The sequence below is a fragment of the Anoplopoma fimbria genome, chromosome 12 (genome assembly GCF_027596085.1).
Source record: "Anoplopoma fimbria isolate UVic2021 breed Golden Eagle Sablefish chromosome 12, Afim_UVic_2022, whole genome shotgun sequence".
Classification (NCBI taxonomy): domain Eukaryota; kingdom Metazoa; phylum Chordata; class Actinopteri; order Perciformes; family Anoplopomatidae; genus Anoplopoma; species Anoplopoma fimbria.
Genome location: NC_072460.1, coordinates 14,975,009 through 15,001,622, shown reverse-complemented (window position 1 = coordinate 15,001,622; position 26,614 = coordinate 14,975,009). Strand labels below are relative to the sequence as shown.

At 40.6% G+C, this 26,614-nt stretch overlaps 1 protein-coding gene across 1 annotated transcript in view; it reads left to right on the top strand.

Moving 5' to 3' along the window:
• Nucleotides 1-26,614, top strand: part of LOC129099457 (ERC protein 2-like) — a 138,834-nt gene that overhangs the window by 17,026 nt on the left and 95,194 nt on the right. Inside the window, exons 7-8 of the mRNA XM_054608706.1 lie at nt 639-806; nt 12,419-12,586. Of these exons, the coding sequence (XP_054464681.1) occupies nt 639-806; nt 12,419-12,586 (336 nt within the window). The remainder of the gene's footprint in view (nt 1-638; nt 807-12,418; nt 12,587-26,614) is intronic.

Genomic DNA, 26,614 nt, shown 5'->3' with positions numbered 1-26,614 from the left:
ATCAGTCAGCTGTGTGAGTTTAATATTGCTCCCCATAACTCTGTTTGCCTGCATGTACTTTCACTTGCTGTTTGACTTGGTGTGTCCATTGAGCAGACAGTAGGCTTAGGGGCTCCTGAAAAATTATAATGTAGGGCCGGGTGATAATTCAATATTATAATATATCATCTATTAATCTATCATACACATCATACTACATCATTTATAACTTATTATTTATACATCATTAATGTGTCACAGCATAAGAAATATATCAGATTTTTTATTTTTATTTTTGTATAGTAAACAATTTGAATTGTAACACTTTTCGCCGTCATTTTGAATGATTAAATAGCGATCACACTATCAGTTTAGTTCATATTGCCCACATCTATATTAAACAGCATGTTTAAGTCTTGAAACACCTTTTTGTGAAAGTCCTGTTATGAGAGAACAATGTGTGGGGAAAATTGTCAAATTCAGTGATACACAACAGCAACACGCACATTGGTGTCTATGTGTTTGTGTGTCTGCATGTGTGTTTGCTCTGGGAAAAAAACACTATTTTTTCTCACTTTGAAAGTTGTTGTCATCTCTTGACCTAATGATGACTTAAGGTTTTCAATACAAATGTGTGCTTGTGTTTCTGTGATTTTCAGATAGAGCAGCAGAAGCAGGAGCTGAACAGGAAGGAGTCAGAGATGCAGGCACTGCAGACCAAACTAGAAACACTGACCAATCAGAACTCAGACTGCAAGCAACACATTGAGGTGCTAAAGGAGTCGCTCAGCGCCAAGGAGCAACGGGCCAATACACTGCAGACAGAGGTCAGTACACCCACACTCTAACTCGGGTACATGTAATGTGATGATGATCAATGTGTGCTGAGCAGCTAGTCTTTATGACCCACTTGCATGCACAGATACTTAAATGACAGATGTCATCACAACCTATGCAAGTGAACACAATCCTGTATTTTTTCCTGGTTTCTTTCTCTTTCTGTATCTATAATGGATGTTGATGTGGGTGGATAACATTTCTATGTTGTTAGCTCCTGTAGTCCACCAGTGAGCTGATACGTGTGGGAGGGTCAGTCATTTCAAAAGGCTGGATGGAGAAAGCTGGCAGCTTTTTCCTCTTCATCTTTGAAGTTTCTAAACTATATGGCTCTAATGATTTTATCACTGCTGTTAGGGATGGAGGCGGGTTGTACGTAGATAGATGGAGGTGTGTGTGTGTGTGTGTTTCTGTGTGTGTGTGTGTGTGTGTGTGTGTGTGTGTGTGTGTGTGTGGTGTGTGTTGGGGGTGGGGGGTGGAAGGAGCGGGTAGCAATAAACATTTTTTCTCCATCACTCTCTAGACTTAGAACTGATACTTTAGATCTCTTTGTGTGAGGCGGTTGAGAACGGCCCGCTAACTATGTCCACTCATCATTGCAGGAAGCAATTTAGGCCAAAATTAGGCCTAATTGTCCATACATGTGCAAGGAATTTTGGCCCTCGCAGCTAGCAGAATACATCATACTTTAAGGAACTGTTTTTTTGTAGTGAGGGTTTTTTCTGTGTTTATAAGTTTTTGTGTCCTCCTGAAATGGAATGTAATAGGTGCCATAGGTGTAAATGTATGGCTAGAGCAGGAGACATTTCTTTCTTGCAAAGTTCTTGCACATGATAAGTTTACATATGACCTTGAGTGGGCAGCTGGTGGTGTGTGTCTGTGTCTGTTAATATGACATAGGTGTATGTTTATGCATTAGCATGTGGGTGCATGACAAGGGAAATATATATAATAAACTTTAATGCTCAGTGGGCACTGGGTACATCCCTTTGCTCTGTAGCCTGTCTTCCTCTCACTTCTCATAGGCTACTGCAGGGGGTTGTGATCAGATCCGACAGCCTTGATCACCACAAACACACAAACAAACACAGACACACGCACACACAGTCACCCACCCACACATAGACATACACATAAAAAGCATTTACACTGTCAGTGCTGATGCTGGACTCTCATCTTCTAGTTTTTCCCTGCTATTGAAGTGGCATTTTCCCCAGCTTGGGAAAGGCTAGGGTTTCCTGGACTAAGTGGACCAACCAGAGGATGAGTAAAGATATTGAGTGGCCAGCAGTGGCCCTGCATTCCTCTGCTGTCCGTCTGTCATTCGGCTATAAAGCACAGCCGTTCTCTTAGGATCTCAAGTCATTCTTTCCATCTACTGTTATTATTACTTCATCTCCCTTCAGCTGTTTGTTTCAGCTTTCCTACATCTCATTTAAAATTCCTAAATAGCCCCTGATTTCCTCTCAGTTTCACTCAGGACTACTGGGGCATCATACCCCCTCCCCGTATATGTGTGTGTTCGTGTGTGTGCCAGGCGGGTCTCATCATGAATGACAGTGATTGGTACAGTAGCCCACTCCACCAGAGACATACTGGTGTCTCCCATCTCCCAGACCTGAGGAGCAGCTTCATCTCACAGACACTTGTCTCTAAAAGCAATTCACATCAGGATGGGACTAAGAAGGGACCAGTCAGGGAACAGAGCAGCCACTGTGAGCAAGGGAATGAGAAAATGGAAGTGTATTTATATGTCAGTCAAAGTTAAGGACAGATTCTAAATGGCCGTGATTGAATACGGCTCCAGATAACTGGAAAATGCTGAAAATAATGAGTGCGTGTAAGCATTGTGAGTTGGCTGCCCTCGCCTGTGGAAACTTAACCCTTTAATACAGTATGTGTATGTGTCACTCTTGCCAAGGATGAAAACACTGCAGGACTGTAACTGTACTCCTGCAGATCAGGTAACCTATCAGAGACCTTCCTTCATATTTAACTAGCCAGGAACAAAGCAACAGGCCATAACCTCAGTGGTAAAGGGGCTTGCTAATGCTTTGACTATGTTTGGTTTTATTTGAGAAGAACATAAACTTTGTACAGAAAGAGGCCAAATCAGACTGTGTTATGACCTGTGGGCTTGTTCATTCAGCGACACTTGGTCTCTGTGATACGCAGCACATCCAGTTAGATGTATTTACGTGGAATAGACTCTAATCTGTTTAGAGATTCCAGGTCAACAATTTGTACAGGGTACTAGCTAAAAATACAATACAATAATGAAAAGATAGTGACAGGAATAAAGTGTGATGTAAATTACTGAAACAAAGGGTAGAACATTATTCAAGTAGGCACCTTATTTACTTCATGTCTTCAGTACAGCCCGATGATCATATATTAAGCTATGGTCCCATTTTGAGTAAATAGACAATAAAGCGGGTATTCTTTAGGTTGTGGCTAACCTTGTGACTGACTGGTTGTTACCACAGTGTTGCTCGGTCTGGGAGTTGTCAATGTTTTCGTCGTAGAACTTTAACGTTTTCACAGTGTGTTTTCCGTTCATGAAAATTAATTCTAACATTTTGGTTGCCTAACAATGTTTGCTTGTACTTAGCTCCACTTTCTCATTTCTGGTTCTTAAAAACCAAGATGACAAATGCCAAAATGCCGAACTCGAGGCTTCAAAACCACTGTTCAAAAAACCAATGGGTGACGTCACGGTGACTTCTTATCTACAGTCTACAGTTATGACAGGGCAATGATTTAACCTAGGAGTCTGAGACTGTGGGCCTCACCTCAAACAAAGCTTGGGAAATGCCCAAATACATACATAAGTTCTGTCCTACAGCATTTATTGGTTTATGACTCTGGGAAAGTGGGAAAAACAGTACATTCCCTCAGATCTACTGTATCTCTTTAATCAAATTACACACATTTAGGCTTTTCTAACGATCTTCTTTCAATAACGATAATCATTTTTTCCCCACTTCCATTCACAGAGCCTCCCCTGAAACAGCTTGAAGCCCCTTTGCAAACTTTTGATTTAAACATTTTTGAATCACTGAATCTCTGCAATATTTCAAATAATCTAAAAACAACATAAATTATGTGAGTAGGTGTTTGGGGGGGTGTAAAATAATAAACTGCCTTTAGGATTTATGTGTTTGTTTGCCCATTATTTTAAAGCTACTGTTTTCTCATCTATATGGCAGTATATTTGCATAACATGAGAGGGATATTGACTGTTGTGCTGTGAAGCGAAGGAGCAAGTGCCCCCATTTTCTCCTCCACTTTCTGATAAAAACAGAAACGTAATTTTCTATTGCGTATTATTTGTATGTGTCGACTGGATAGGCTGCTGGTAAAACGGTTGTTTGAACTTTTTTCCTGCTGTCTGTGTTGAACCCTGCTCCCCACTCTCACTAAAAAAAGTAGGCCCTGTGTGTTGTGGCTCACTGGTTAAAAGGTATTGCAGACATTCTTGTGAAAAGACATACAGACTGTCTTAGCACAAATACTTTCTTGGCATTCTCTTTGCGTCATTGCTGTGTCTGCTGTCTTCTTAAGTGGTAACTCTAAATCCTTGATAGACATAATCTGGGTTATTACTTTCATTTTAAATGCCACAAATCATGTTGTATTCAATTTCTTTGAAAGATATTAGTAAAGATTTACATTTTCTGAAAGTTGATATGCTTTGATTTATATGTTTATCAAGCGACTGTTTTTTGGTGGCCACTTACCAACACAGGAAGTCAAAGTCTGAATCAGACACATAAATAACAGAATAACATAACATTTGATATTTTGTTTCTCACTGAATGCCAACAGAGGTGTTAGTAGCAGCACGCCTTTAATGTAAATTTTGCAATGTGGCAACATGTCTTTTTACAGAGAGCAGTCTGTGGTATTACAGTTTAACTTTCTCAGAAATGACCCCAGAAGTCTTGTGTTCTCACTCATCACCAGTGTTAGCGTTGTGTCCTGCCAGAAGACCTCCACTAAGTTTTGTTTTTGAGGTTGAGGCGTAATGACTTGAAGTAGATACAAATGACTTAAATATGACTTGCTAACATCAACCATATCGACAGTGATGAATAGGGAAAACAAGAGGAAAATAAAAAAAGAAACGGAAGAAGGAAAGAATCAAGGATAGATGGAGCCACAGGAGTAAGTTGGAAGTGAGAGAATAGAGTTGCTTGATGGATATAGAAGTCTGTGGGCTTTTGTCAATGAGTAATGCGATGGTAGGGTGTGCTGTGGTCCCTGCTGGATTGTTTTTGTTGATCTTTCCTTGTTCTCTTTGCTGATTAATGGTTCATATAGGTAGTGAGGCGGAGGAAAGATGTGGTCTCAACCTGGTTTCATTCTTCCCTGTGCTCTCCTCCCGCTGTGCTCTCACTCTCTGTCTTTCTTTCTGCCTCATTCACTTTTGCTCCCTCTGTCCATATTTTCTCCTCCTTCATACTACCCACCTCCATTTTTCTTCCCTCCTCTCATTTTCTCGCCTCCTTCTCCTTCTCAATCCATTCTTGTCCTCCATCTGTTGGTACCACCACAAGAAAGAGTTTTTGTACAAATTAATCTTGGGTGAGAACTGGATGAACACATGAAGACAGTGGGTTGGTTGGCATAAGAAAATGGAAAACAGCTCCTTTTTTGGCGGACCACTAATTATTAACTTCACATTTAAACCCTGGGACTCTTGTGATGAGTCCTTTGCAGACCAGTTATAGTGTATGACCTCATTTGAACTTGACTGACCATGGTCACCACTCTCAGGCCCAACAGAATGCTCCTTGGTTCCTGGGGTGTTGCGGTTTGGGATGCAGTGTGAGTAGTAAAGCGTCGGGGCCCCCAGTACAAACATGGAGCCGTCCAAAATAAAGCCCCCGCAAGTTCTTCAGAGGCCATGTGGAAAAGCCATAAAATGGAGTTATAGGGGTCAAAATGGAGATGAGATATTTAATAGTTTACACAGGGAACGAGGTAAACATGTGCACAACGGAATGAGCTGACAAACATGAGTATGTGCACACAGCTACTTATGTATATGCACTTGATAACTTGTACATTCTGCAGTCGTTCATACCGCATACTGTAGTTTAAATTATGCGGAAAGTTAAAGTACATCTAAGGTAAATTTAATTTGTGTGATGGTTTATTCCACATGAAGGTCTTTGGAAGGTTCATTCGTGCTCTCTCTCTATATATTTTTTCAAGTTTTGTATTTTTGCACATTTTGGAACTAAACAAAAGAAATACATAAACACAGAGAGAAATTAGCCCTTCGCTCGGCCTGCTGTCAGTCAACAGATGGTTAACCAGTAGGCAGTGAGGTGCTGATAGAGATAGTCAGAGACAATACTCTCCTTTCTTTTATTCTGACTTCCTCTTTCCTCAGGGTCACCCTGCTGAGCTCTGACCACTTAACCTCTAATTTCATAAACACACCTACACACACGCTCAAGCACACACACACACACACACACACACACACACACACACACACACACACACACACACACACACACACACACACACACACACACCCACAAGATTTTGTGAGACTGTGGTGGGTGGACCTCGGACCATCTAAGGGGATCCTAGGGGCTTAATCTATAAAGATAGATTACTATATTTTGTGCTTTTGTTTAAGCAGTGGTGGAATGTAACTTTTACATTTGGTGGCCTTCATCAGCAGATGGGAAGGTATGCTTGGTTGTCATGGAAATGTTTCACTTAACACGTGAACAAAAAACCTCAGCGTTAAACTATGTGGGTAGCATTTGAATTAATTTATATTAACGTGGGTTTTCATTTGTTAAAGTGAAGACCCCAGTGTTTTCTGTACAAGATCATGAGGGCTTGTTGGACGGACCAGCAGGAAGACAAGAAACTGTACTTGTTGATCAAGCAGAAATTAAGATGATTTCAGGCACCTACTGTACACTGCAGACCCCCAATTGTTCTGCACATGTTTGCCAGAGTGAATGTTCAGTGTGGTTTGACAGGAAATGGATTCCCTGGAAACAGGATGTAGCAACTGGCGTGCGGCACTGGAAATGATCAGGAAAAATAATCAAAGAAGGAGCAAGTGTTAATGAGGGGGAACGCCTGCAGCGCCTCTTCCTTTATATGTGCATGTGTGTGCTGTGTCTCTGCTGGAGGAGGTAATGATGATGGATGGAGGGAGAAAGAGGGAGTGAGGCAGATGTGTGCAGCGAGGGTTGGTGTGATGGTACTCGGGGTGAGTCCCCTACATTTTCTGTGTCATATATCCATCCTCTGGAACAATACCAAAGGCATGACATGATTGTCTTTCATGTTTTGGCAGAAAACACTTATTCATTCTGTTGACAAAGATCCTTTTGTTAGTGGATCCCGGGAGTTCTGTGTGTGTTCGCGTCTGCAACCTTGTCTTTTTTTATTTTTTTACATCTGTGCTTTCCCATAGCCTGTGGGCAGACAGCTGTGTTGCCATGGTTTGATCCACAGATGTCAGAGTGTACACTGAGACTTTGCCCAAAACTCCATCTCACAGCCCCTGCTGTGAGGCATTTACATCCGCTTATTATCCTGAGCCGACCCTGAGGTGATCAGACTATTATACGATTCCTGAGTCCACTCTTGCCTTAACCCTGGCTTTGATGACACACCTCAAAAATGACATCCAGCCTAAGACCCAGGACAGGGAACGTCCCTCATTTCCGCACAGATCAGCCCCGGTGTCGTCATGTCTGGTCACGGCCAGCTCAGGTGGAGAGAATGTCCTCCGTGTGTACATGTGCTTGTAAATACAGTGTGGGTGGTGTCTGTGTGTGTGTGTAAATGAGAGAACCCAGAATCAATGCAAGGTCTTGAAGAAGCTTGGCCCTCGTTCAGAGTCGCTCTGTGAAGTGCCTCGTTCTTCCGTTTGACTATTGCACCATCTCCTTGCACCTGTGCACACACACCTACGTACATACATGCCAACATGCATTAATGCATCATATGAAAAAAATCCCACTTTGGTCTTCAGGTTGTCTAACCTCACAACCAACAGTAACCTCTTGACATATATTAGAAGTTTCTATTGCCTCATTTGGAAACTATGGATCATTTAACACTACTCCTTCTCACATCTGTGGCAACAGTAAAAGTTGCTTGAACACCTTCTGTTAATACTGTAACATATGTATTTCATAAACTGGATTGGCAATTTTTTTATTCACCTTGCTCCAGTCTTTGACAAAACAGACATTAATCAGACTGACAGCAAAACCAACAGCGACTGGCTGTTTGAACCTAGCAGTCCACAATTATTGTCTTTTTTCTTCATCATATGAGGGTGTGTTGGTTTCTCTTTGATGCATATGTTTCAATAAAAAGAGATATTTCAATGATTAAAGCTGATATGGGAGACTTTCTGGTGGTCTAGCATCGTCTTGAAATGAGATAGCCCTCCTTCTTTTAGTGACACAATCCAGACTTGGCCACATTAATGGCTAGACAAACATGAATTAATCAAACATTATTTCATAAATTTAGATGATTAATTTCACAGCACGGGCCTTTAAATAAATTATGTCTAATGGCTGCCTGGTGCTGTATTTTTACAGGCTGGCTGGACATCATACAGCCAGTGAACTGAATAGCCCACACAGCTGTGTCTACTGCACCGCAGCAGACCGAGCAGACCGGAGTTCAGGCATCTATTCACTCCACCAGACACACGTTTGGGATTTAACAACTTTTATGGTGGTGTTGTCAGCTGATGTGACACTCATACTTATTCTTTCAACAGAAACACAACGAATAACTAGTATTCATGGTGTGTGTGTGAAGGTCAGAGATATTTAAAGAGCCAAAGGCGAGAGATAAGAGATCATATTAGAAATGATTTTCTGGTCAAACTATGACTCTACTTACACCCAAGTGTGTGAGTAAGAGTGCAACTGTCAGTGTGAGTATGCAAGTATCGGTGCATCCCCAGGCCTTTGCTGTGGTCATCTATAGTTCTGCCGTTTTGACCGTGGTCTACTCATATCGTCCCTGTGTTGTCGATTGTGGCCCAGAGCCGACGCTGGGCCTGATACCTTTGCAGACCTGCTTGCCAGAAAAACTTTTATGATGAAATGTGAAGCAGGAAAAGGGGAGGTGAGGACAAACAGAGAAGCTGTTTTCTTTAAGCCTCTGTTTTACTTTGCTAACCAGCGTCCAGAATCCACATTTGGCTGTCATTGCAGGCATGAGAGAGGAAGTCAAGGAGAATGAGTGTGTTTATGCGTGTGTGTGCATGGCTGCATGTTTAATTGCTGTTATATGCATGTGTACATGTAGAAAACTATTGAATATATATGTATGTGTACATGCACACTTTGGAGTGGTTATTAGTTTGTGAATATTTGTTTAAACACATTCCACATGTTACAAATAATTAATAGTTATAAAACCACAGAATCTTGAAAACATATCAAGGTCATTTTTTTTAAATGATATGGTGCTGAGTGAGCTGCTGGAATGTTTAAGTGGGGTTTTGGGGGTACGATGGGGTGATGTAGATGTGTGTTTAATTCATTTATTCTGAGGAATGCCTCAATACCATCTCCAATGTTCCTTTTAGATATGAACTGTGCCAGACTGGGCAGCATTTGGCCCCTCTACTTCTTTCCTCACCTCTCACTTTCTTACTCTTTCTTTCAAACACTAAACAAAATCTAAAGCTGTGATAACAAAACAAGATGTGTTCCCTAGTGTCTAATTGCATCAGTACCCCAGTTGTCCTTGAGAGCGTAGGAGTTCTGCTTTGCGTGTTATCAATCTCACATGGAAACACACAGAAATGCACAAAGCTACAAAGTCATAGCTGGGAAATGTGAGCCTGTCCCAAAGACAACCTGGCTTGGGGACTTGAGGGATTACTCACACCGACACATCACTTTGTCTCACCACAGGCCCTGCACCTTTAAACGGCAATAGGAAAACTCCTGGAGAGTATGGAGCATGGCTGGGGGGGTGGCGTGTTGAAAGAGAGGCAGTAGTGGTGGGTTGAAAGTGAGAGGTGTTGTTGGAAAGCGACATTGAGAAGAACAGGACTAGAGGGAAAGGAAAATTGGAGAGGAAATTGAAGCAGAAGTGAGAGGTTAATCACCTTGACTTGTTAGCTGTCTATCATCTCAGCATGTTTGCCAGCTGATAAAGCCATACAGTATTTCCTGTTACAGACCTGTTGATGGAGTCGTAGTTTGAGCCAGTGGAAGAGCAGCATGTGAGTGGTGTTAATGTGCTTTGAAGAATTCCTATCATCTCTCTTCACCGTCTTTCACTCAATTCAATTCAATGTGCGTTATTGGCACGAGTGTTACAAAGACAATATTGCCAAAAGGGTCAAGTAATAATGAGATTAAAAAGAAAAAGGTACAATTCATGAAATAAATTAAATAGCAGAAAACAATGAACACTTGTGTGTCGTGTGTGGTGATTGCGTGTGTTCGGTGTGAGTTTCATTTATCTCTCCCCCTAACTCTCCATCCTTTCATCCCTCCCTCCTCATCTGTCCATCTCTCCCTCCTTGTTTTTCGTGTACTGTGCCTGGCAGCGGTGAGTGCTTTAAGAGGGTATTAGCAGGGTGTCTGTACAGTACTATCACAGCTTAGTGGGCCAGAGCAGGTGAGACAGCAGGGATTTCCTGTTAGGCCTCTCTGCTACATTCTTGCTAAATTGCTCCTTGCCAGGTGGGGTTGAAGGGGAAGGGGAAGGGGGGGTCTCTCCTTCTCCCTTATTCTGTCTCATACACACAGTGGCAAACACTAATGCACATGCACGCATGTGGCAACACATGGGTGCAGCACAGGATGATGTGCGTGTGCTAACATACTGTACGCACAAAGGATTAGTGGTGTCACTAGTGTGCGTGTGTGTGTGTGTCCTGTGTGTGTGCATGCGCCAGTGTAGAGTGGAGAGGACAGAGCAGGCCTCAGTATTAGACTCTGGTTGTCTGCCAGAGGAGCAATATGAGATAAATACTTCACCATCTTACACCTGGGGGTCCCAGCCTGCTCCTAATGCTTCTGCTTGAGAGGAGCCCTCTGTGTGTCCGCGGCCTGCAAGGTGCACTCTCATTTTACACAAACTCAGACGGGCAGGTAGGAACTAACTGAGGCCCAACACCGGTATATGTGTTAATATAAGTTTTTACTGCCACAGTATGTTTTTCTTCTACTGTGGTTTGTTATGTGTCTACGAAAGTAAAAATAGCAATATTGCAATGTAAACATACTACATTCCATAAACTTTTTTTAAAAGGAAAAATAAACATATGTATATCATTGCCTCATTGTATTGATCTTATTGATAAAATATCTGAGCTGTGTGGAGAACTTTTAATATTTTTCATACTGTTAGTTATGCTTTATTTACAGTATAATAGTACACTATATATGATATGCTCATTGTAGGTTTTTAAACTCAATATGCAAAGAAACTATAGCTGTCAAATAAATAACTTATTTTCCGCTGAAGTGTAGTGGAGTACAAATATGAAGTAGCATAACGATGATTACTTGAGTTTTACTTTGGGACAGCACTTCAGTAAATTCATTTGTTACTTCCCACCATTGCTCCCTTCCTTCTTAAGAGACTTGTGAAATAGTTGAAAGATGAGCTGGAGAGAACAGAGCCTGGGCTTTAAGTATTTTCACACATCCCCTCTGTCTCCAAGTGAGGCTTGTTAAAACGACTGTTAACAAGACCTCCCTGACTTCTTCTTTTTTTTGTCTACAGAATGCATGTGTGTGTGTGTGTCTCTTGGAGTTATATAAAAAACAAAAAACATGCACACCTTTAATTTAAGTTCAAATGGGTTCGCTTATTGCGCTCGGGCAAAAAGGGCTGGAAATGTAATCAAGTGTTGAAGAGCGACAGAGGAGCACATAGTTAGTTCATGAGAGCCAGCTGAGAGTGTGCATGTATGCGGGTGTTTGTGTGTGTTTGTGTGTGTGGGTCACTGTAGGCGGTGCAGCAGAACACTGATAGATGTCCAATAAAAAGTTCTGGACTGAGCTCAGGTATCACTCATCTCATTGCACGTGGCCAGATATGGAGGAATTTAATGTGTGAGTGTGAAGTATAGTAGCAGTCTGACCTATGGCAGCGCTAGCCCAATCACACAGCACTCTCAAAAACAAATGATGGGAAAGGCTCCTTCTCTCTCTTTCACTGCATCAGTTCACGGTGGTTCATGTAATGACTGAGAACTGGGACAAAAAAACTGTTGTATTTCTTTGTATTTTTTTCTGTTTCAGTCAATCTGATCTGTTTCCTGTCTGTTATAGTATATTACAGGCTACATTCAATCTATCTGCTTGCCTATCCATCTGCCTGTCTGGCTAAACTGTATGAATATTGGTTCATATTTCCACTCTGGCTCTTATTTCCCCTCTTCTCTCTGGTTGTCTGACATTCTGTCTACCTGTCTGTTAGTATAACTGTATAGTTTGTATTTTATTTTACAGCAGCTCCCCTGCTGACTATATGTCAGTCAAAACCCCTATTGTTTTGTCTGTTCATGTATTTGTCTGATTTTTATCTGCTTATCTGAACATCTTTTCTTGGTATTTTCTAGGTAGATGCTCTGCGAGTGCGTCTGGAGGAGAAGGAGCAGTTTCTCACCAAGAAGACAAAGCAGCTGCAGGACCTGACCGATGAGAAGAGCACTCTGACTGGAGAGATCAGAGACATGAAGGACATGCTGGAGGTCAAAGAGAGGAAGGTTATTGTCCTGCAGAAGAAGGTTAGTGAGTCCAGATGCCGCATGTAGTGACACACCAACAAATCATTTCCCCCCGATAACATATAAGCATTGTGTTTTGTGCTGCTTTAACAAAGTTAGGATATCCTGAGTATAGTTGGGATTAGGGTAAATTATACTCAACAAAGAAAAAGAACAAATAAAACTATTTTACATACTTCAATTACTTCATTTTCTGCTCTACATTTGCCAGGTAAAACTATTGTCATTGAATTAAATCACTTTCATTTGGTAACAAAGGAATGTAGATACTCTGTCACCAAATCAGTTAACTTTTCCTAGTTAATCAGCCATATTGAAAATAAATGTTCTGTTCTGGCTACATTACCATGTCTCTGGTACTGTGAATAGACAGGGAGGGTGTCAAATGTGTCAATGAATGTGTGCCTATTAAGATCTGCTACTCAGAGTTGATCACTATTGTGGTTACCAAAGAAACCATTAAACGTGGCCTACACCCAGACAGCACACACATTCCTCTATATATGCAAACATATATGCACACACACACACACACACACACACACACACACACACACACACACACACACACACACACACACACACACACACATACACATACACACAAACGCTCGCACTGCATGTCACAGAGGCCTTAATGACTTTTATAAGGTTAGCGATTTAGACAGGGTCGGCGGCCACCTGTGGTGTCCATGTTGGCAATTCCTCTTTAGACCAATTACACACACATAAAGGTCCCTCTCAACTTCCTTGTTTCCTGTCATGTCCTCAAATTAGATCTCCCTTACTCTCCTTCCAAACTCAGCAACCTCCCTCTTGCTGAGTTTAAAGAAAAAGGGCTCCAAAGGTCACATACAGTGCCATGAATCAGTGTGTATGCATGTGTGTGTGGATGCATGAATATGTTCAAATGCATTCTAATGTCTGTATGACCTCAGGGTGTTTCTGTGTGAGAAACTTAAAGATGAACTTTATGTGCACCCTGCACTTTTCTCCTTTGGGTCCCACCTATAGCTCTTTATGTGAGTCACTTAATAAGCTCATTTGTAGCAGATAAATTGGGCCTCTCTGCTTTTTGACATTTCATTCACATGTGATTTCAACTATATATTTATTTCAAGGCAAAATAAATATTGCCTTGAAAAATATTTTGGACGCATTAGGTGGGAAGTTTAGAGTAAAATTTATGATATTTTAATACTTGGCTGTGCACAGTTGCACTATTTTATTTTAAGCCTCAGTTGTCAATTTCATCCTTACAGGCCCAGTTTGGATGATGACATAGAAGATATTTTGGTTTATTCTGCCTGTCATTTCCATGATGGCTGGTTTCTCACTGGCCAGTTTTTGCTAATTTATTGATGTTGTCATTTGTCTTTTTGAAAAACCTCCCTTTTACTCTGCATCCATGTGTTTTTATCCTCCTTTTCTCTCTAGGACCCCTTCCTCTCCTCAGACATACTCCCAATCTTAAAAGCCTTTTACCTCGTTCATCATGCCAAGGGATGCTCATTTACATTTTTTCTTTCTAACCCTCATTAACCGATCATTATGTATCAGGGTTTACGGCAGTGTATTGCAAGTTCGGTGTACCGTTAGCGAGGGTCTGGTTGAGAGAAATAGCGTGTGTGTGATGAGGATGAAGTCAGCAGTAGCATTATAGCTGAAAACGTAGCAGTGCAGTGTGAATTAATGCTTGAACACCTCAAGACCCAAGCAAAGTTCCCATATCTTGCTTGCACACCTGCTGATTAAAAAGAAAACGGTTAGCCCTGAAGTCAGCAACAACTCTCTGGATCAGGCTCACCCAGCTATTCTCATTTCAGCCATTAAAAATAAAAACTTTTTTAACCGATAGCATTAATTGGTCATAATTTGGTTTAACAGATAAACATTTAATTAATAACATTCCAAATCATGAAACATTTTTGATGTGACGATGGTCAGCAATAATATGAAGTATATCAAACTTGTGATAAATGTTCAATAACAGAATATTGTAATGTGGTAGAAGAAGTGATATGTGGAAGAAGAACCAGGCCAAGTATTTTACTCCGTGAACCAACAGGTGTTTCACTCCATTAGCCACACTGTATACACTGACCACAATCTGATTGGTTTTCCAAACTTCCTATTTCCCCACAGTCCCTGGGGGCTATAACTTACAGTTCTGTTTCACATTGGAAGACCAGGAGTGGAGGTAGGAGTCAAATCTAGTTTCCTTTCTGTGCTTCATACTCTTTAAGTTACTGCTGGCTTATTATAAATTACATGGACAAGCTCTGTGTGTTTGAAGCCCCCCCAAACACAAATCAAAATGCCAAGAATGTATTTCCTCACTAAAGGGGGACTGCATGTTCGTTAGCAAAGAAACTGATCCTACATACAGCTAATCAAATGTGTTTGGGCTGCCCTGTATGTGTAGCTGGGTTTAATAGCTTAATATTGCTTTGCAGTTATCAAAGTTATCAGTTTATTTTGGCTTTGCTGTTGAATTATTAATTTAAAAAAAATACATTTTTAAAGGGTGGGTAGAAGTGTATTTTAGTGACAAAAAACATTTGATACCACTGCAACCCAATGCAACTCCTGTTTTGTCAAAGATATGAAGGAAATATGCAAAACCTTAAAAATCATGTAGCCCAATTCTCACCAACTTTGAACGCTTAATGCAGATGCACTATACTGTATACAAATTGTGTGGTGACAGAATCTCTCTGTTGGCAATCAAGTATGTGAGCTACAGTAGAATTGCATCATACCACATCACATTAATGCCTTGATCTCAACTTAACTGAAATGACGGATTAGTCTTGCTTACAAGTCTTCTGATTATTGACAGGGAATTTAGCTTTTATAAGAAGGTTATTGGTGTCAAGGAATACAATGCAGAACAAAATATCAGTCTATATATATTTTTTAAGAATGTGTTTTTTTTTTGCTGTGATTTTCCTCTAACCTCCCAAACATGATTTCTTAGGTTTTCTTTTAAGAGTCAAAATAATGTGTTGGACTTCAATCAGTGAAAAAACAGGACAGACTTTTATTTATAGTATACACATACAGTTAAACTTAATGTCATCGGCAATGATACTTGTGAAATCTCATTGGAAAGATTTCTAAGTCTGTTTCATTGTGTGTCTTTGATTTTTACTCTTCTTGGTAAAGCTGTAGTTGCCCTGTTCACCCCTGCAGGCCCAAACGGATATCAAGCAGGAAGATGAATTGCTTGACATGTTGACAGTACTGGTTGTAATGGCCTTTGTGATCGGTGTTATTTGTTCTTTCATTGATGCAGTTTTATTCTGCATCTTGTCTGCCTCTTTGCTGTTTGTCTTTTCTTGAATGTAGGCTTTTCTCGTGTTTTCCATCTCATCATTTTCCATCTCAAAAGCCTCCTTCATCTCACACATGGCGTCTTTTTCAGAGTTGAAAGCCTTTCTCCTTTTAGATGTTTCCTTAAGTTCTTCATTGAATGTTTTTTTTTCTTTTTCTATGTTCTCTTCCAAAATGAATCCATTTCTCATCTCCTGGATGCCTGGCTTTTCTTTATTGTAGGCCTCTCTTGCCATGGACATCTCTTTCTTTTCTATGTTGAAGTCCTTCCTTTTCTCACACATAGTAGTTTTTTCTGCATTAAATGCCTTTTTTCTCCTACATTTTTCCTTAAGTTCTTTATTGAAGGCTTTTCTTTCTTTTTCTATGTTCTCCTTCTCCAACTGGAAAGCATTTCTCATCTTCTGGATGCCAGTCTTTTCTTGAATGTAGGCCTTCCTCATCATTGCCATCTCTTCCTTTGCTATCTTGAAGGACTCCATGTCATCAGCCATAGCATCATTTTCAGCATCAAAGGCCCTTCTTTTCATACGTTGGACCCTGAGTTCTTTGTTTAAGGTCTCTCTTTCTTTTTCTATGTTCTCCTTCTCCAGCTGGAAACCATCTTTCATCCTCTGAATGTCTGACTTTTCTTGAAAGTAGGCCTCTCTTGCTACGGCCATCTCCTTTTTTTCAATCTTGAAGACCTTCCTTTCCTCACACATAGCAGTTTTTTCTACATTAAAGGCCCTCCTTCTCCTACTTTTTGCCTTTAGTTCTTTCTTGAAAGATTTTCTTTCATTTTGCATGTTCTCTTTCTCCAACTGAAAGCCATTCCTCATCTCAGCCATTTGAGCACGCTCTCTTTGAAAGGCCTCTCTTTCTCTGGTCACTGTTTGCATTTCCATCTCCAGAGCCTGCTTCATCTTGTTTATGCGTGTCTCTTCACATATGAGTTTTTTTACTTCTAGCTTCATCTGCCTCTCCAGCATGTCTTTCTCCAGAGCATTATGATTATGAAGCAAAGACTGGCTTTGCATCACTCTTATAGTCTCAGGTTGGAGGTTATCATATTCTTTACCATCACTGGTAAGGAGACAGTCAGCCTTGTTGTCCAGAGGGATCTTTTCTCTCTGGAGCTTCTCGGTATTTTGTGCCAGCCAGTTTAAGTCTCCATCCTGTGCTTGTTGTTGCTGTTGTTGCCAAAGCACGGAAGGTTGCCGGAGATTCATCTAGAAGCACAAAAATACTTAACTTGACAACTACTGATAAACACATGAACAAACAAATAGTACAGTAACATATTTTATTTCATTTTACTATTTCAGCGAAAAGTGTTTTAACCGACCAACTTAAACCCTTATTGAAGCATGCAGTTAATTTACATGGATATGACCACTGTTTTCCTTACTGCTTCTTACAGAGATACAGAGTTTCTGTCAGAAAAACATTTCCCTACTGTAGATTTAGGCAAATACGGTACTTACCATCAAAGAAGGTGGGTCCTCTAAAAGTTCCATTGATTAAGTGCAGAGTAAAAATTGCAAGTGCAATGTGTATTGTCTCCTCAATTTCTCAGTGTGTTCAATCCTCAGTGAGCTGTGAAATGACTGCTCAACAGTTCACCACAATTCTATTGAGCCTCCTCTATAATGATGCGTATAGTTCTAAGTTCTAAACTGTAAGTTCTAAATTATATGCATCACATCACAAGCAGTAATTCTCTTTCAACATAACAGACTCTACTTCACACAAGAGCTCAAAGTCAATTTAAATTAACTCAAACAAACACACACGCACACACACACACACACACACACACACACACACACACACACACACACACACACATATATATATATGTATATATATATGCATATATATACACAGAATATACAGTAATATTTTTAGAAATGGAAGGCATGCAGTAGCAGTTTAGTTGGGCCTAATAATTGAGGGGTCAGGGCTTGTTGGTGGCAAAAGGTTTCAGGCCAAGGCAGTGGGTCTTACAAAGTCTATGCGGCTAGAAGGGCCGGGGTGTTCAGCTTTGGTGGGCATCGCAAACTGCGGAGCGGTAAAGATCAGCCCATTCTTTTGTTTGTTTCATGTTTGTTGGGTATAATTGTTCAGTGTGCCCGCCAAAGATGGAGGATCTGCAAGCTGAACTACAGGCCCTAAAGGAGAGGGTGGTGGCAGACATGGCAGCTATGGCAGGTTTTAAGATAATGAATGAATCGCTTACGTGAAAGTTGCAACAGCATGGGTCTCCTGTGGCATCCAGTTCCCATGCTTCTACACAAGAGGAGAGAACATCAACTGGAGTGGGTTGGTGCTGCTGGTCCCAGTTTTAGAGATTGTGTTATTTATGTACCAAAAAAAAGAATGTCCGGTTTTTAATGGGGGGTCTTGTTCTGAGTTTTATGAGTGGTTCGATGAGATAATCGCAGATTTAGGTTACCGCCATTTCGAGGATACTGAGAAGGCTATGCACATTTATGATCATTTGGGTGGGGAGGCCAGACTAGAGATAAGATTTCCGTCTCAGGCAGAGAGGAGAGACCCTAGGCACATTCTGGAAGGCAGATATATGGTCAGCATAATTGCTTAACCAGATTGCAAAAAACATTTTTTGATTGGAGGCAGCGGGAAGGGGAACAGTTTGAGAGTATTCATACGGAATGATGGCGATTATTCATGAAAAAAATCATTGCCACATCAAGCAGGCCTAGTGTGGTTAATTTCATTATTAACAGTAGATTATCAACAGCAAACATCAAGAATTGTTTTCTAAATGAACAAATTATCCTGTTTGCTTAAGGGTGATATATTGTCGAAGTTTGATTTCCTTCCAACACTCTGCACTACTTCATTACTTAGCTATATTATATTAGCTTTAGCTGTTTGTCAGTTTCAGCTTTGCTTTGTCAGCTCAATGTTAACATTAGCATGGTAACATATTAATGTTAGTAAGAGTTGTGGAGGGTTACAACTACCTCCACCCAGACATAGTGGAGCGATATAAATACAGAATGATATAAAACTTTGAGGTTATGACTATTTAAAAAACATAGTCAGGGGCTCCCGGTAGCCAAATGGTTAAAGTGCATACCACATTACTGCAATGTCAAAGGCTCGATTTCAGCTGCGGACCTTTGTTTCTCAATACTATCAGCTTCCCAGTAAAGGCAAAGTGCATAAAAATACTTTATAAAACACTTTTACATCTGCAGGGCACTGACGTGTTGTTCACCTCATTGTGATCTTCAGTCACAAAATTTGGATTTTAAATTACTCATCCATTTGTCAACAAACTGTCAAAAGTATTTATAGGGATTCTTTCTTCAGTAGACAATAGTTCAAATAAAAACTGTTGAGGTCTGTGGATTAGATCATTTAAAAGTCCATTGAGTGGCTGTCCTCCAACTCATTAAATTATCAGCTCAAAATTTGTCAACTAAACACAGTTCATAGGGCCCCGCCTGATGAAAAGAGTCAATATCTAAACTAGACACACACACATGCACACAAACGTGTCATACTCCTGGACAGCTTTGAGCATTAAGATGATACATCTGTGTTATTACAACAAGCTCTCTATCTTCACTACAAACGGGTCCAATTCCCCTCCACACAGAGTGTTCGGGTTTATGTCACAGGCTGATGACAGATCAACTGGTGTGACATAAAGTGTTTTCACTTTGGTGTCTGTAAATGTGTTTGTATGCGTGCATGCAAACTTTCTCTCTTTCCGGACATAGGGAATTTAAATTTGGAAAGCTAAGAGCAATTATCTGTCGGATATTTAAGTGGTTGTTATACAAAATGGAAATACCTTTCTACCGTGCTCTTATGTTGTTTGGATGTTTTGAGTCATTCAGTTTTCATTATACTGTTTCTTTTACTTTACTGACTTTTTATTTATTTAACTTTTATATGGTGATTAAAAGAGCTTGCTTTCTTTTAGCTTTAGCCACCTTCAACAAGTTTAGAGGTTTCTACTTAGTATAAAAGTTGAACCTTCATCCTATCAACTTGGGTATAAGTATACTTTTAGTCTTATCTCACAGGTGCTTTACTCTTTCATTCCATTCTTTCTTGACTTTGTGAATCAATGATTTCCTAATGACTGATATCTGGTTATGTTTTAATTTGTGTTTAATGTTTCTCAATATATAGTTTTTACACTCTATCAGTCATTTTGTGCTCTGGCTTTTTTTGTTTTACACAATATGCCAATTATCTGTACCTTTCCTAAAATAAAAATAATCTTTCTTAAGACTAGTTACATAACTATAAAGTTTCAAGAATACATTTGTTAACCTTTAGCTAATTTAGTGTTGATTCTTGTCAATTTCAGTCAGTAGTCCTTGTATGTTAAATATTTAGGTAGAATGAGGGTTAAAGGTCGGCTGCCTTTGCTGAGTGGAATAACTGAATGCCCTTCTTTAGCCCCTCAGCAATCAATTCTTTAATATAGCCAGTGACACTTTACATACTAGATAAATGTATCCCAGGTTGGGGGGCAGATGAGTCACAGATTGACCAGACTTTTTGAAATTATTGTAGTGCTACCACACGACAGAGTTCTTAATTTGCAACATATACCACTCACTGGTGCCCTATTTTCTCTATGAGTATGACGATTTAAATTTTTTCCTAGAGGCCTCTCCATGGACAGTCACCATGACTTATATCATGGTACCATGATGTCATTGCTGTAGTTTGAGCCCTACGTTGATCCTAATAGTTAGAGGCTGAATTTAACAACAAAAAATAATGAGGTCTTTAAATGAGAAACGAAAAATGCATATGCTAGGTTTGTGCCGGCAATTTCAGTCTTAAGTATCACAATCAGAACAGTGGGAGCTCTGTTCGAGCCCTTGGTCTACGAGACCATGACCAATGCATAATGATGCGTTTATTTATTTATTTTCTTCATTTTCAGTCTGATTTTTTTTTTTCTTTCTCTGCGGGGGTAGGGGTGTGGGAGGTACACACGCAGGGCCGGTTGTGGTGTGGTTTTGGCATACATGTGTTATTCATGTTCAAACATTGTGGTCGTCTCAATCCATATTCATGCTTTTAAAAAAGGCTGGCTGTGTGCATGGAAGTATACTATCCCCTATCATGTTCTCTCCCTATAGCAACCACAGACAGGGAGATTCGATTACGTCTGCTTGGGCCACGTCGGGCATATGTGTGCATGTTTGTGTGTGTGTGTGTCAGTGTGTGTGTGTGTCAGTGTGTGTGTGTGGCCATACAGAAGGATGCCCTGTACACAAGGGTCTCTGTTCGTTTTAATAGTGTCTAGCAGGTATCCCCTAGACTTTCTCAGGGGAGCCCAGCCCTCTGCCAGACTCTTTCAGCACTTGCTCTAGCCTGGTGTCATCAGCACGGTGAGGCCTTTGATTGTGAAGAAAAGTAGAGAGAGAGAGAGAGTGATGTAGAGATAAATAGAGATGTTCCCTGGCCTTCAACATTTCCTCTGTTTCCTCCCACCAACTTTGATCTCTCTCTGTGGAGCACTTGCTCTTCTGTCTGTCCATTTTTCATAATTTTACGAGTTTTCATTATTGTTGAAATACTCTCCATTTCATGTCCCTTGTTGAATTGACGCTTGCAGACCGTCTAATGACCCTATTCTGTTAATGTCGTAACAATTTGAGGGAGACTACCCATGCGGATTTATTGACTCTATGTTTTCCCAATAAACCTTTCTCTTTTCTCCCCCTCCTTTTTCTCTCCTTCTTTCTCAAGTTTTACACTCTTTACCCAAAACAACACCCTTTTGAGTTGGATAGTGAGGGGAAGTGCTGCATGTTGATAGAAAGTAAAATATTTTTCTGCATTTGCACAGTGTTTATTATGTGTATGTGTGTAAAGATGTGTATGACAGACGATATCTCTTACTCCAATTTTAAACTACTTTCTAAAACCGTTATATATTATTAAGTACCTTAGAAAGTCAGTATCAAAAATTGTTATAAGTTTCCATCATATGCTTGGTCAGATTCTTAGTCTTGTTTATTTAATCTTTGGTCAGTCATATCCATATCTCAATCAGGAAACTGCTCTGTGCTAGACTGCTCTCTGCTCTGTGTTAGATGGATAACTGTGCGTTATCCATCTAAGTTATACTGCTACTTCGGTTGAGACAACATTAAATGCAAAAATGCATTTTGAAGTGTAGCACATTTTGTTAAATGAAACAAGGGTTTTTGTATAAAATGCATTTTTTTATGACTTCTAAGACTTAGGTATAAAAAAATTCAAGTATATTCTATTGGCACTTGTTTTGAAAAAATACAAAAGATACCCCCCTAACAAATGCTATTACTACTAACCATTTTATCAAGTAGAGGTGCATAGCTTGAATATAAAGACTTATCATCTATAATGTTTATTGCATGAAGCTGGCACCTGACTTTGCAGAATAATCGAAACAGTGAATGCCATACCTAACCTAGATACACTGTAGGGCAGACTGTCAGTATTCCAGTTGAGTGATCGTGTGTGTGCAACAGCTGTATTTCTGAGAGATCCTATAAGTCTCTACAGTACATGTAAGTTTCTTTGTGTGAGCATGTGTGTGATCTTGATAGATCTTGTGATGGGGCCACCAATGCCTTTCATCCTAATGGATTCCATCTGACCAATCACAGCGCAGAGACATGGTTACAGATAAGCCCGTTGGAGCTGGGGAGGTTCCGGTAAACAGCCTGTGATAGGCCCCCCTGTGTCCCCCTTCTGCTCCTATCAGCAATCAGCTGGGGTTAATGGTGAGAGCCTGAGGCTGGTTGATTAGAGCCAGGCTACACATCAGTCAAGACAAACCCAGTGTCGGGCCACATGTCAGGCTCCAGCTATTCAAGTCAGTCTTCCTCCTGACCACAACATGTGCACTGCAGTTGAAAAAAATCAAGATGACTCTCCCACTTGATGAAGAACCTAAACCTGACTGTATCCTGATGATGACACAAGCCATAACTCAGGCTGACCTGTTTCGAACCTAACCTGTTGGCAGTCAAGTGTTAGTATTTCATACTCTTCAGATTTGAGGCAGGCACCTCAGTTCCTGTCTGAAGTGGGTCACAGTTTGACCCTCTGTCTCTCAGTTGAACTGTATGACTGCATGGTGTATGACCTGTCTGACCAGATCACTGTAAAGTGTGCTGGGGTCAGAAGCTACAGGTTGAAACACACACACACACACACACACACACACACACACACACACACACACACACACACACACACACACACACACACACACACACACACACACACACACACACACACACAGCTGCTGTGGTCCGCGCCGGGTGGCCACATGTAATTTCTTTTTCTTTCTTTCTCTCTTTCTTCCTCTCTCTGTTTCTCTTTCTTTCTCTCCCTCACTCTCTCTCTCTCTCACTCTCTTTCTCTCGCCCTCTCTTTTAGATCAAAGGCATCCCATTCCCTCTCTCCAAAGAGGAGAAAAAGAAAAGAATTAATACTAATGGTGCTGGGAGCAAAGGAATGAAGCGTCAGGGTAATTACCCAGCAATCACTGCAGCATTCCGCAGTTAAGGGGGGCAAAGATAGGGTCTTGAGCCTAAAGAGCATGGACGTGGATCAACTTGGCCGGCAAAAACACAGACGCGCTCACACTCACGTACAGCTTAGCTTGCACAAGTGCGATCCGTCTTCATTGAACAGCTCTGGGTTCTACGGGAGTCTCGTTTTGCTCTGTGGTCGACCAGAAAAAAATCACAATGAAAACAACACTTGCTTCGTCTTTCTCGCTGTTTCCCTATCATTCTCTGTGTGCGTATCTGTGTGTGTTGTGTGTGTAAGTGTACATATGTGTGCCTTAATGTCTCCGTGTGTTGGTGTCTATTTGATAGGTATGAATGCAGTGGAGGGCCTCTATGTGAATGACTTTCTGGAGGAATGTGTGGTCAGAGGGGGAGGATGTCTGCTTGTCATATGTGTAAGTGCTATATGCAGGCCCCCATCGGCTGAACCTGGACTGACATTCATGATAATAATCATAGTCTGAGTGTGTGTGTGTGTGTTTGTGTTTGTGTTTGTGTTTGCGTGTGTTCCTCAGAGATCAGTACTGTATGTTCACAATAAGCCACATGTTACAACAGACGTTGGGAATTAGAAAAGGGGATATGGTTTCCTGTTAGTGTATGTGAGCACATATGCAAATGTGTTTAAACAAATACACAAACATTCGGCCTATTTATCAAGCTACTTAAATATTTGTGTTTCACTTACCGTAAAGAAAAGATTGATCAAAGTTTCAAGAGACTTTATTTTGAGTTTTTCAGACATTGGACAAAAGTTTTATGATTAAAGGGAAAAATAAACAGGCTTTAAAGGCTTTAAACAGTCCTAAAACAGGCGGTAGTGGTTAAATGCTTTGATGAGGCAACAATAATTCTCACTTTCTGAGTAGCTTGTGGTTTTTACCAAACTTAGTTGAGTGACTACCGTAAGTTGTTTTTTTCCTTATCGATGGTACAGGCTTTAAGATTGACCAACCGTTGAGATACACTGTGAATGTGACTGCAATGTGCTTTAGCCAACACACAATATTAAAATAATTCTGTAAATGCCTCCTTATCACACTTCTCATGATTGCAGCTGTGATCATCTGTTCAGGAGATCTTATCTGCAACTCCTTGGCTCCCAAATGCAGTTTTGTCAGTTATCTCTTTTTGATTTTAGGTTTCATGTCATGCAACTGTTGTTTCAAGTCTTTCAATGGAATTATATGAATGCAATCTGTGATTTGTTGTTAGTTTATAACCTTTGTTAGGTCGCAAACCCAACGCTTTGACTACTAAGCAATGTGTGTTTATTCTTACAGATCTCTCTTCGATATATATACGATATTATTTACAACTTACATTAAAATGATTTCTGTGGCTGTTCTGCTTTACCTTATTCAGGCTGGTATCATCCAGCTTTCATACCTACTTTGCTTTATTTGATGTTTCTGAGGTTTTGCGAAAGTTATTAGTTTATAACTAAGGTTATAACTAAGAACCAGATTATTGCTGGTTTGTAAAAGAATACAAGTAAATAATAACACATTTATGAATATTGATAGATGAAGCCTATCATATGTATTCATCTCTGTACGGCTGGTTTCTCTGTATTCATAAGGTGTGTGTATGTTTACACGCCTGTGCGCCTGCATTCAAATGAGAGAGTGTGTGTATGTGTGTGTTGTTGATGGACACAGAGCACCTTTGTATTTCTAAACAGGCGCTGGTGTTAAGGAGCAGAATGAATGTTGGGGCATTGGAGAGGAATCTGCTGTGAGAGTCACAGTCATCAGTTAGAAAATTCTGTCTCTTTCGTTTGCTCCTAGTTCCACCTCAACAAACCTTTTTTTCCCCCCACTTTGGCTGTAGGATAGGCAACAACCTGCTTGGTCACACTAGGTCCTGCCTCTGCATTATCCTTTTTGGTTTGGTTGCAGAAGAGATTTGGTAAAGAATCAGCACAGCAGATATAGAGAGACATGCAGGCACGCCAGCACACATGCAGGTACATGGTGGCACAATACATGTTTTTTGGGCAAATGTGCCTAGCCTTCTTCTCCAGACAAGAGTTAGCCAACAGATCAAAAAAGCACAGAAAAAAAACTTTACTTGAAGGGGAAATATTATTTTCTTTTCTAGTTGAGGAGAAAAAAAATTGCTCCCTGACAGAAATAATTCATGAGCTCTAATTTTCCTTGTTTAGAAAAGTGTGGATGATTTCAGAACCTGAGCATCGTGCTTCCTGACCCTCCCTCTCTCGGGCACCACTCGTCTTATGAAGTCATTTTGCTCCGTCGTTCTGGTCGATAACAGATGAGTAATGACTCCTCGAGCATAGAAAGCATGATATCAGGGAGGTCATTCAAGGGGAATAGGGGAGAGGTGTCATTTTCAGCTCTAGGGGCCTCTGTGTCACGATATCTCCTTTTGTACATTCCCAGTCAGTCAGCTCAATAATCCATAGAGATCTGGTAGGGACTTCAGAGCTATGAGTAAATGCTGGCAGTTCTCTTCTGGTAGCTGTGTATAAGGTGATTGTCTTCCACATTTATGGGACTAAAGAGGACAGTGTCTCCTCTGTGTTACCTTGCTCTGTAAAAGACTACATTTTTTATTTTAAATTAACTCTGGAATTGTGATAAACTGATAAATGAGCTGTTGCGGGAATTTGCCACACGGGGGCGCCAGCTTACACAGTATCAGCGTTTCCTTAGTCTTTATGGGTTGCCTGTGTTGCTCTTCTTCACAGGCAGAGAAGAGTTGGGTTGTGGGACAAGGGTTAAATTAAGTGCACATCCTCCTCACACTGCAAAGGTCACTATCTTCCCTGCACTTCAAGACCAAACTGTGTTTCTCTTTGAAGAACCACATCTGAGTGCTCAGGAGCAGTAGGAAGTATTTTATTAATCTGGGAATCAACAAGCTCTGACAGCTGGAGATGGGAACAGTGTGCAGGTGTACATGTTTCAGTATAATGTAATACACTCACACACATATGTAAATGCTTTACTTGGGTTGTTTTTTATGTGATTGTGGAGTACTTGAAGTTGTAGAAGGACATTTCCAGTATGTAGTCGTTTTGTAGTGTTATAGTCTGACAGTGACCTAGATTTCTCTGGGGAGGTACACACTGTGTTACTACATATTGTTCAGTTTGTGGTTATTGTCCCTC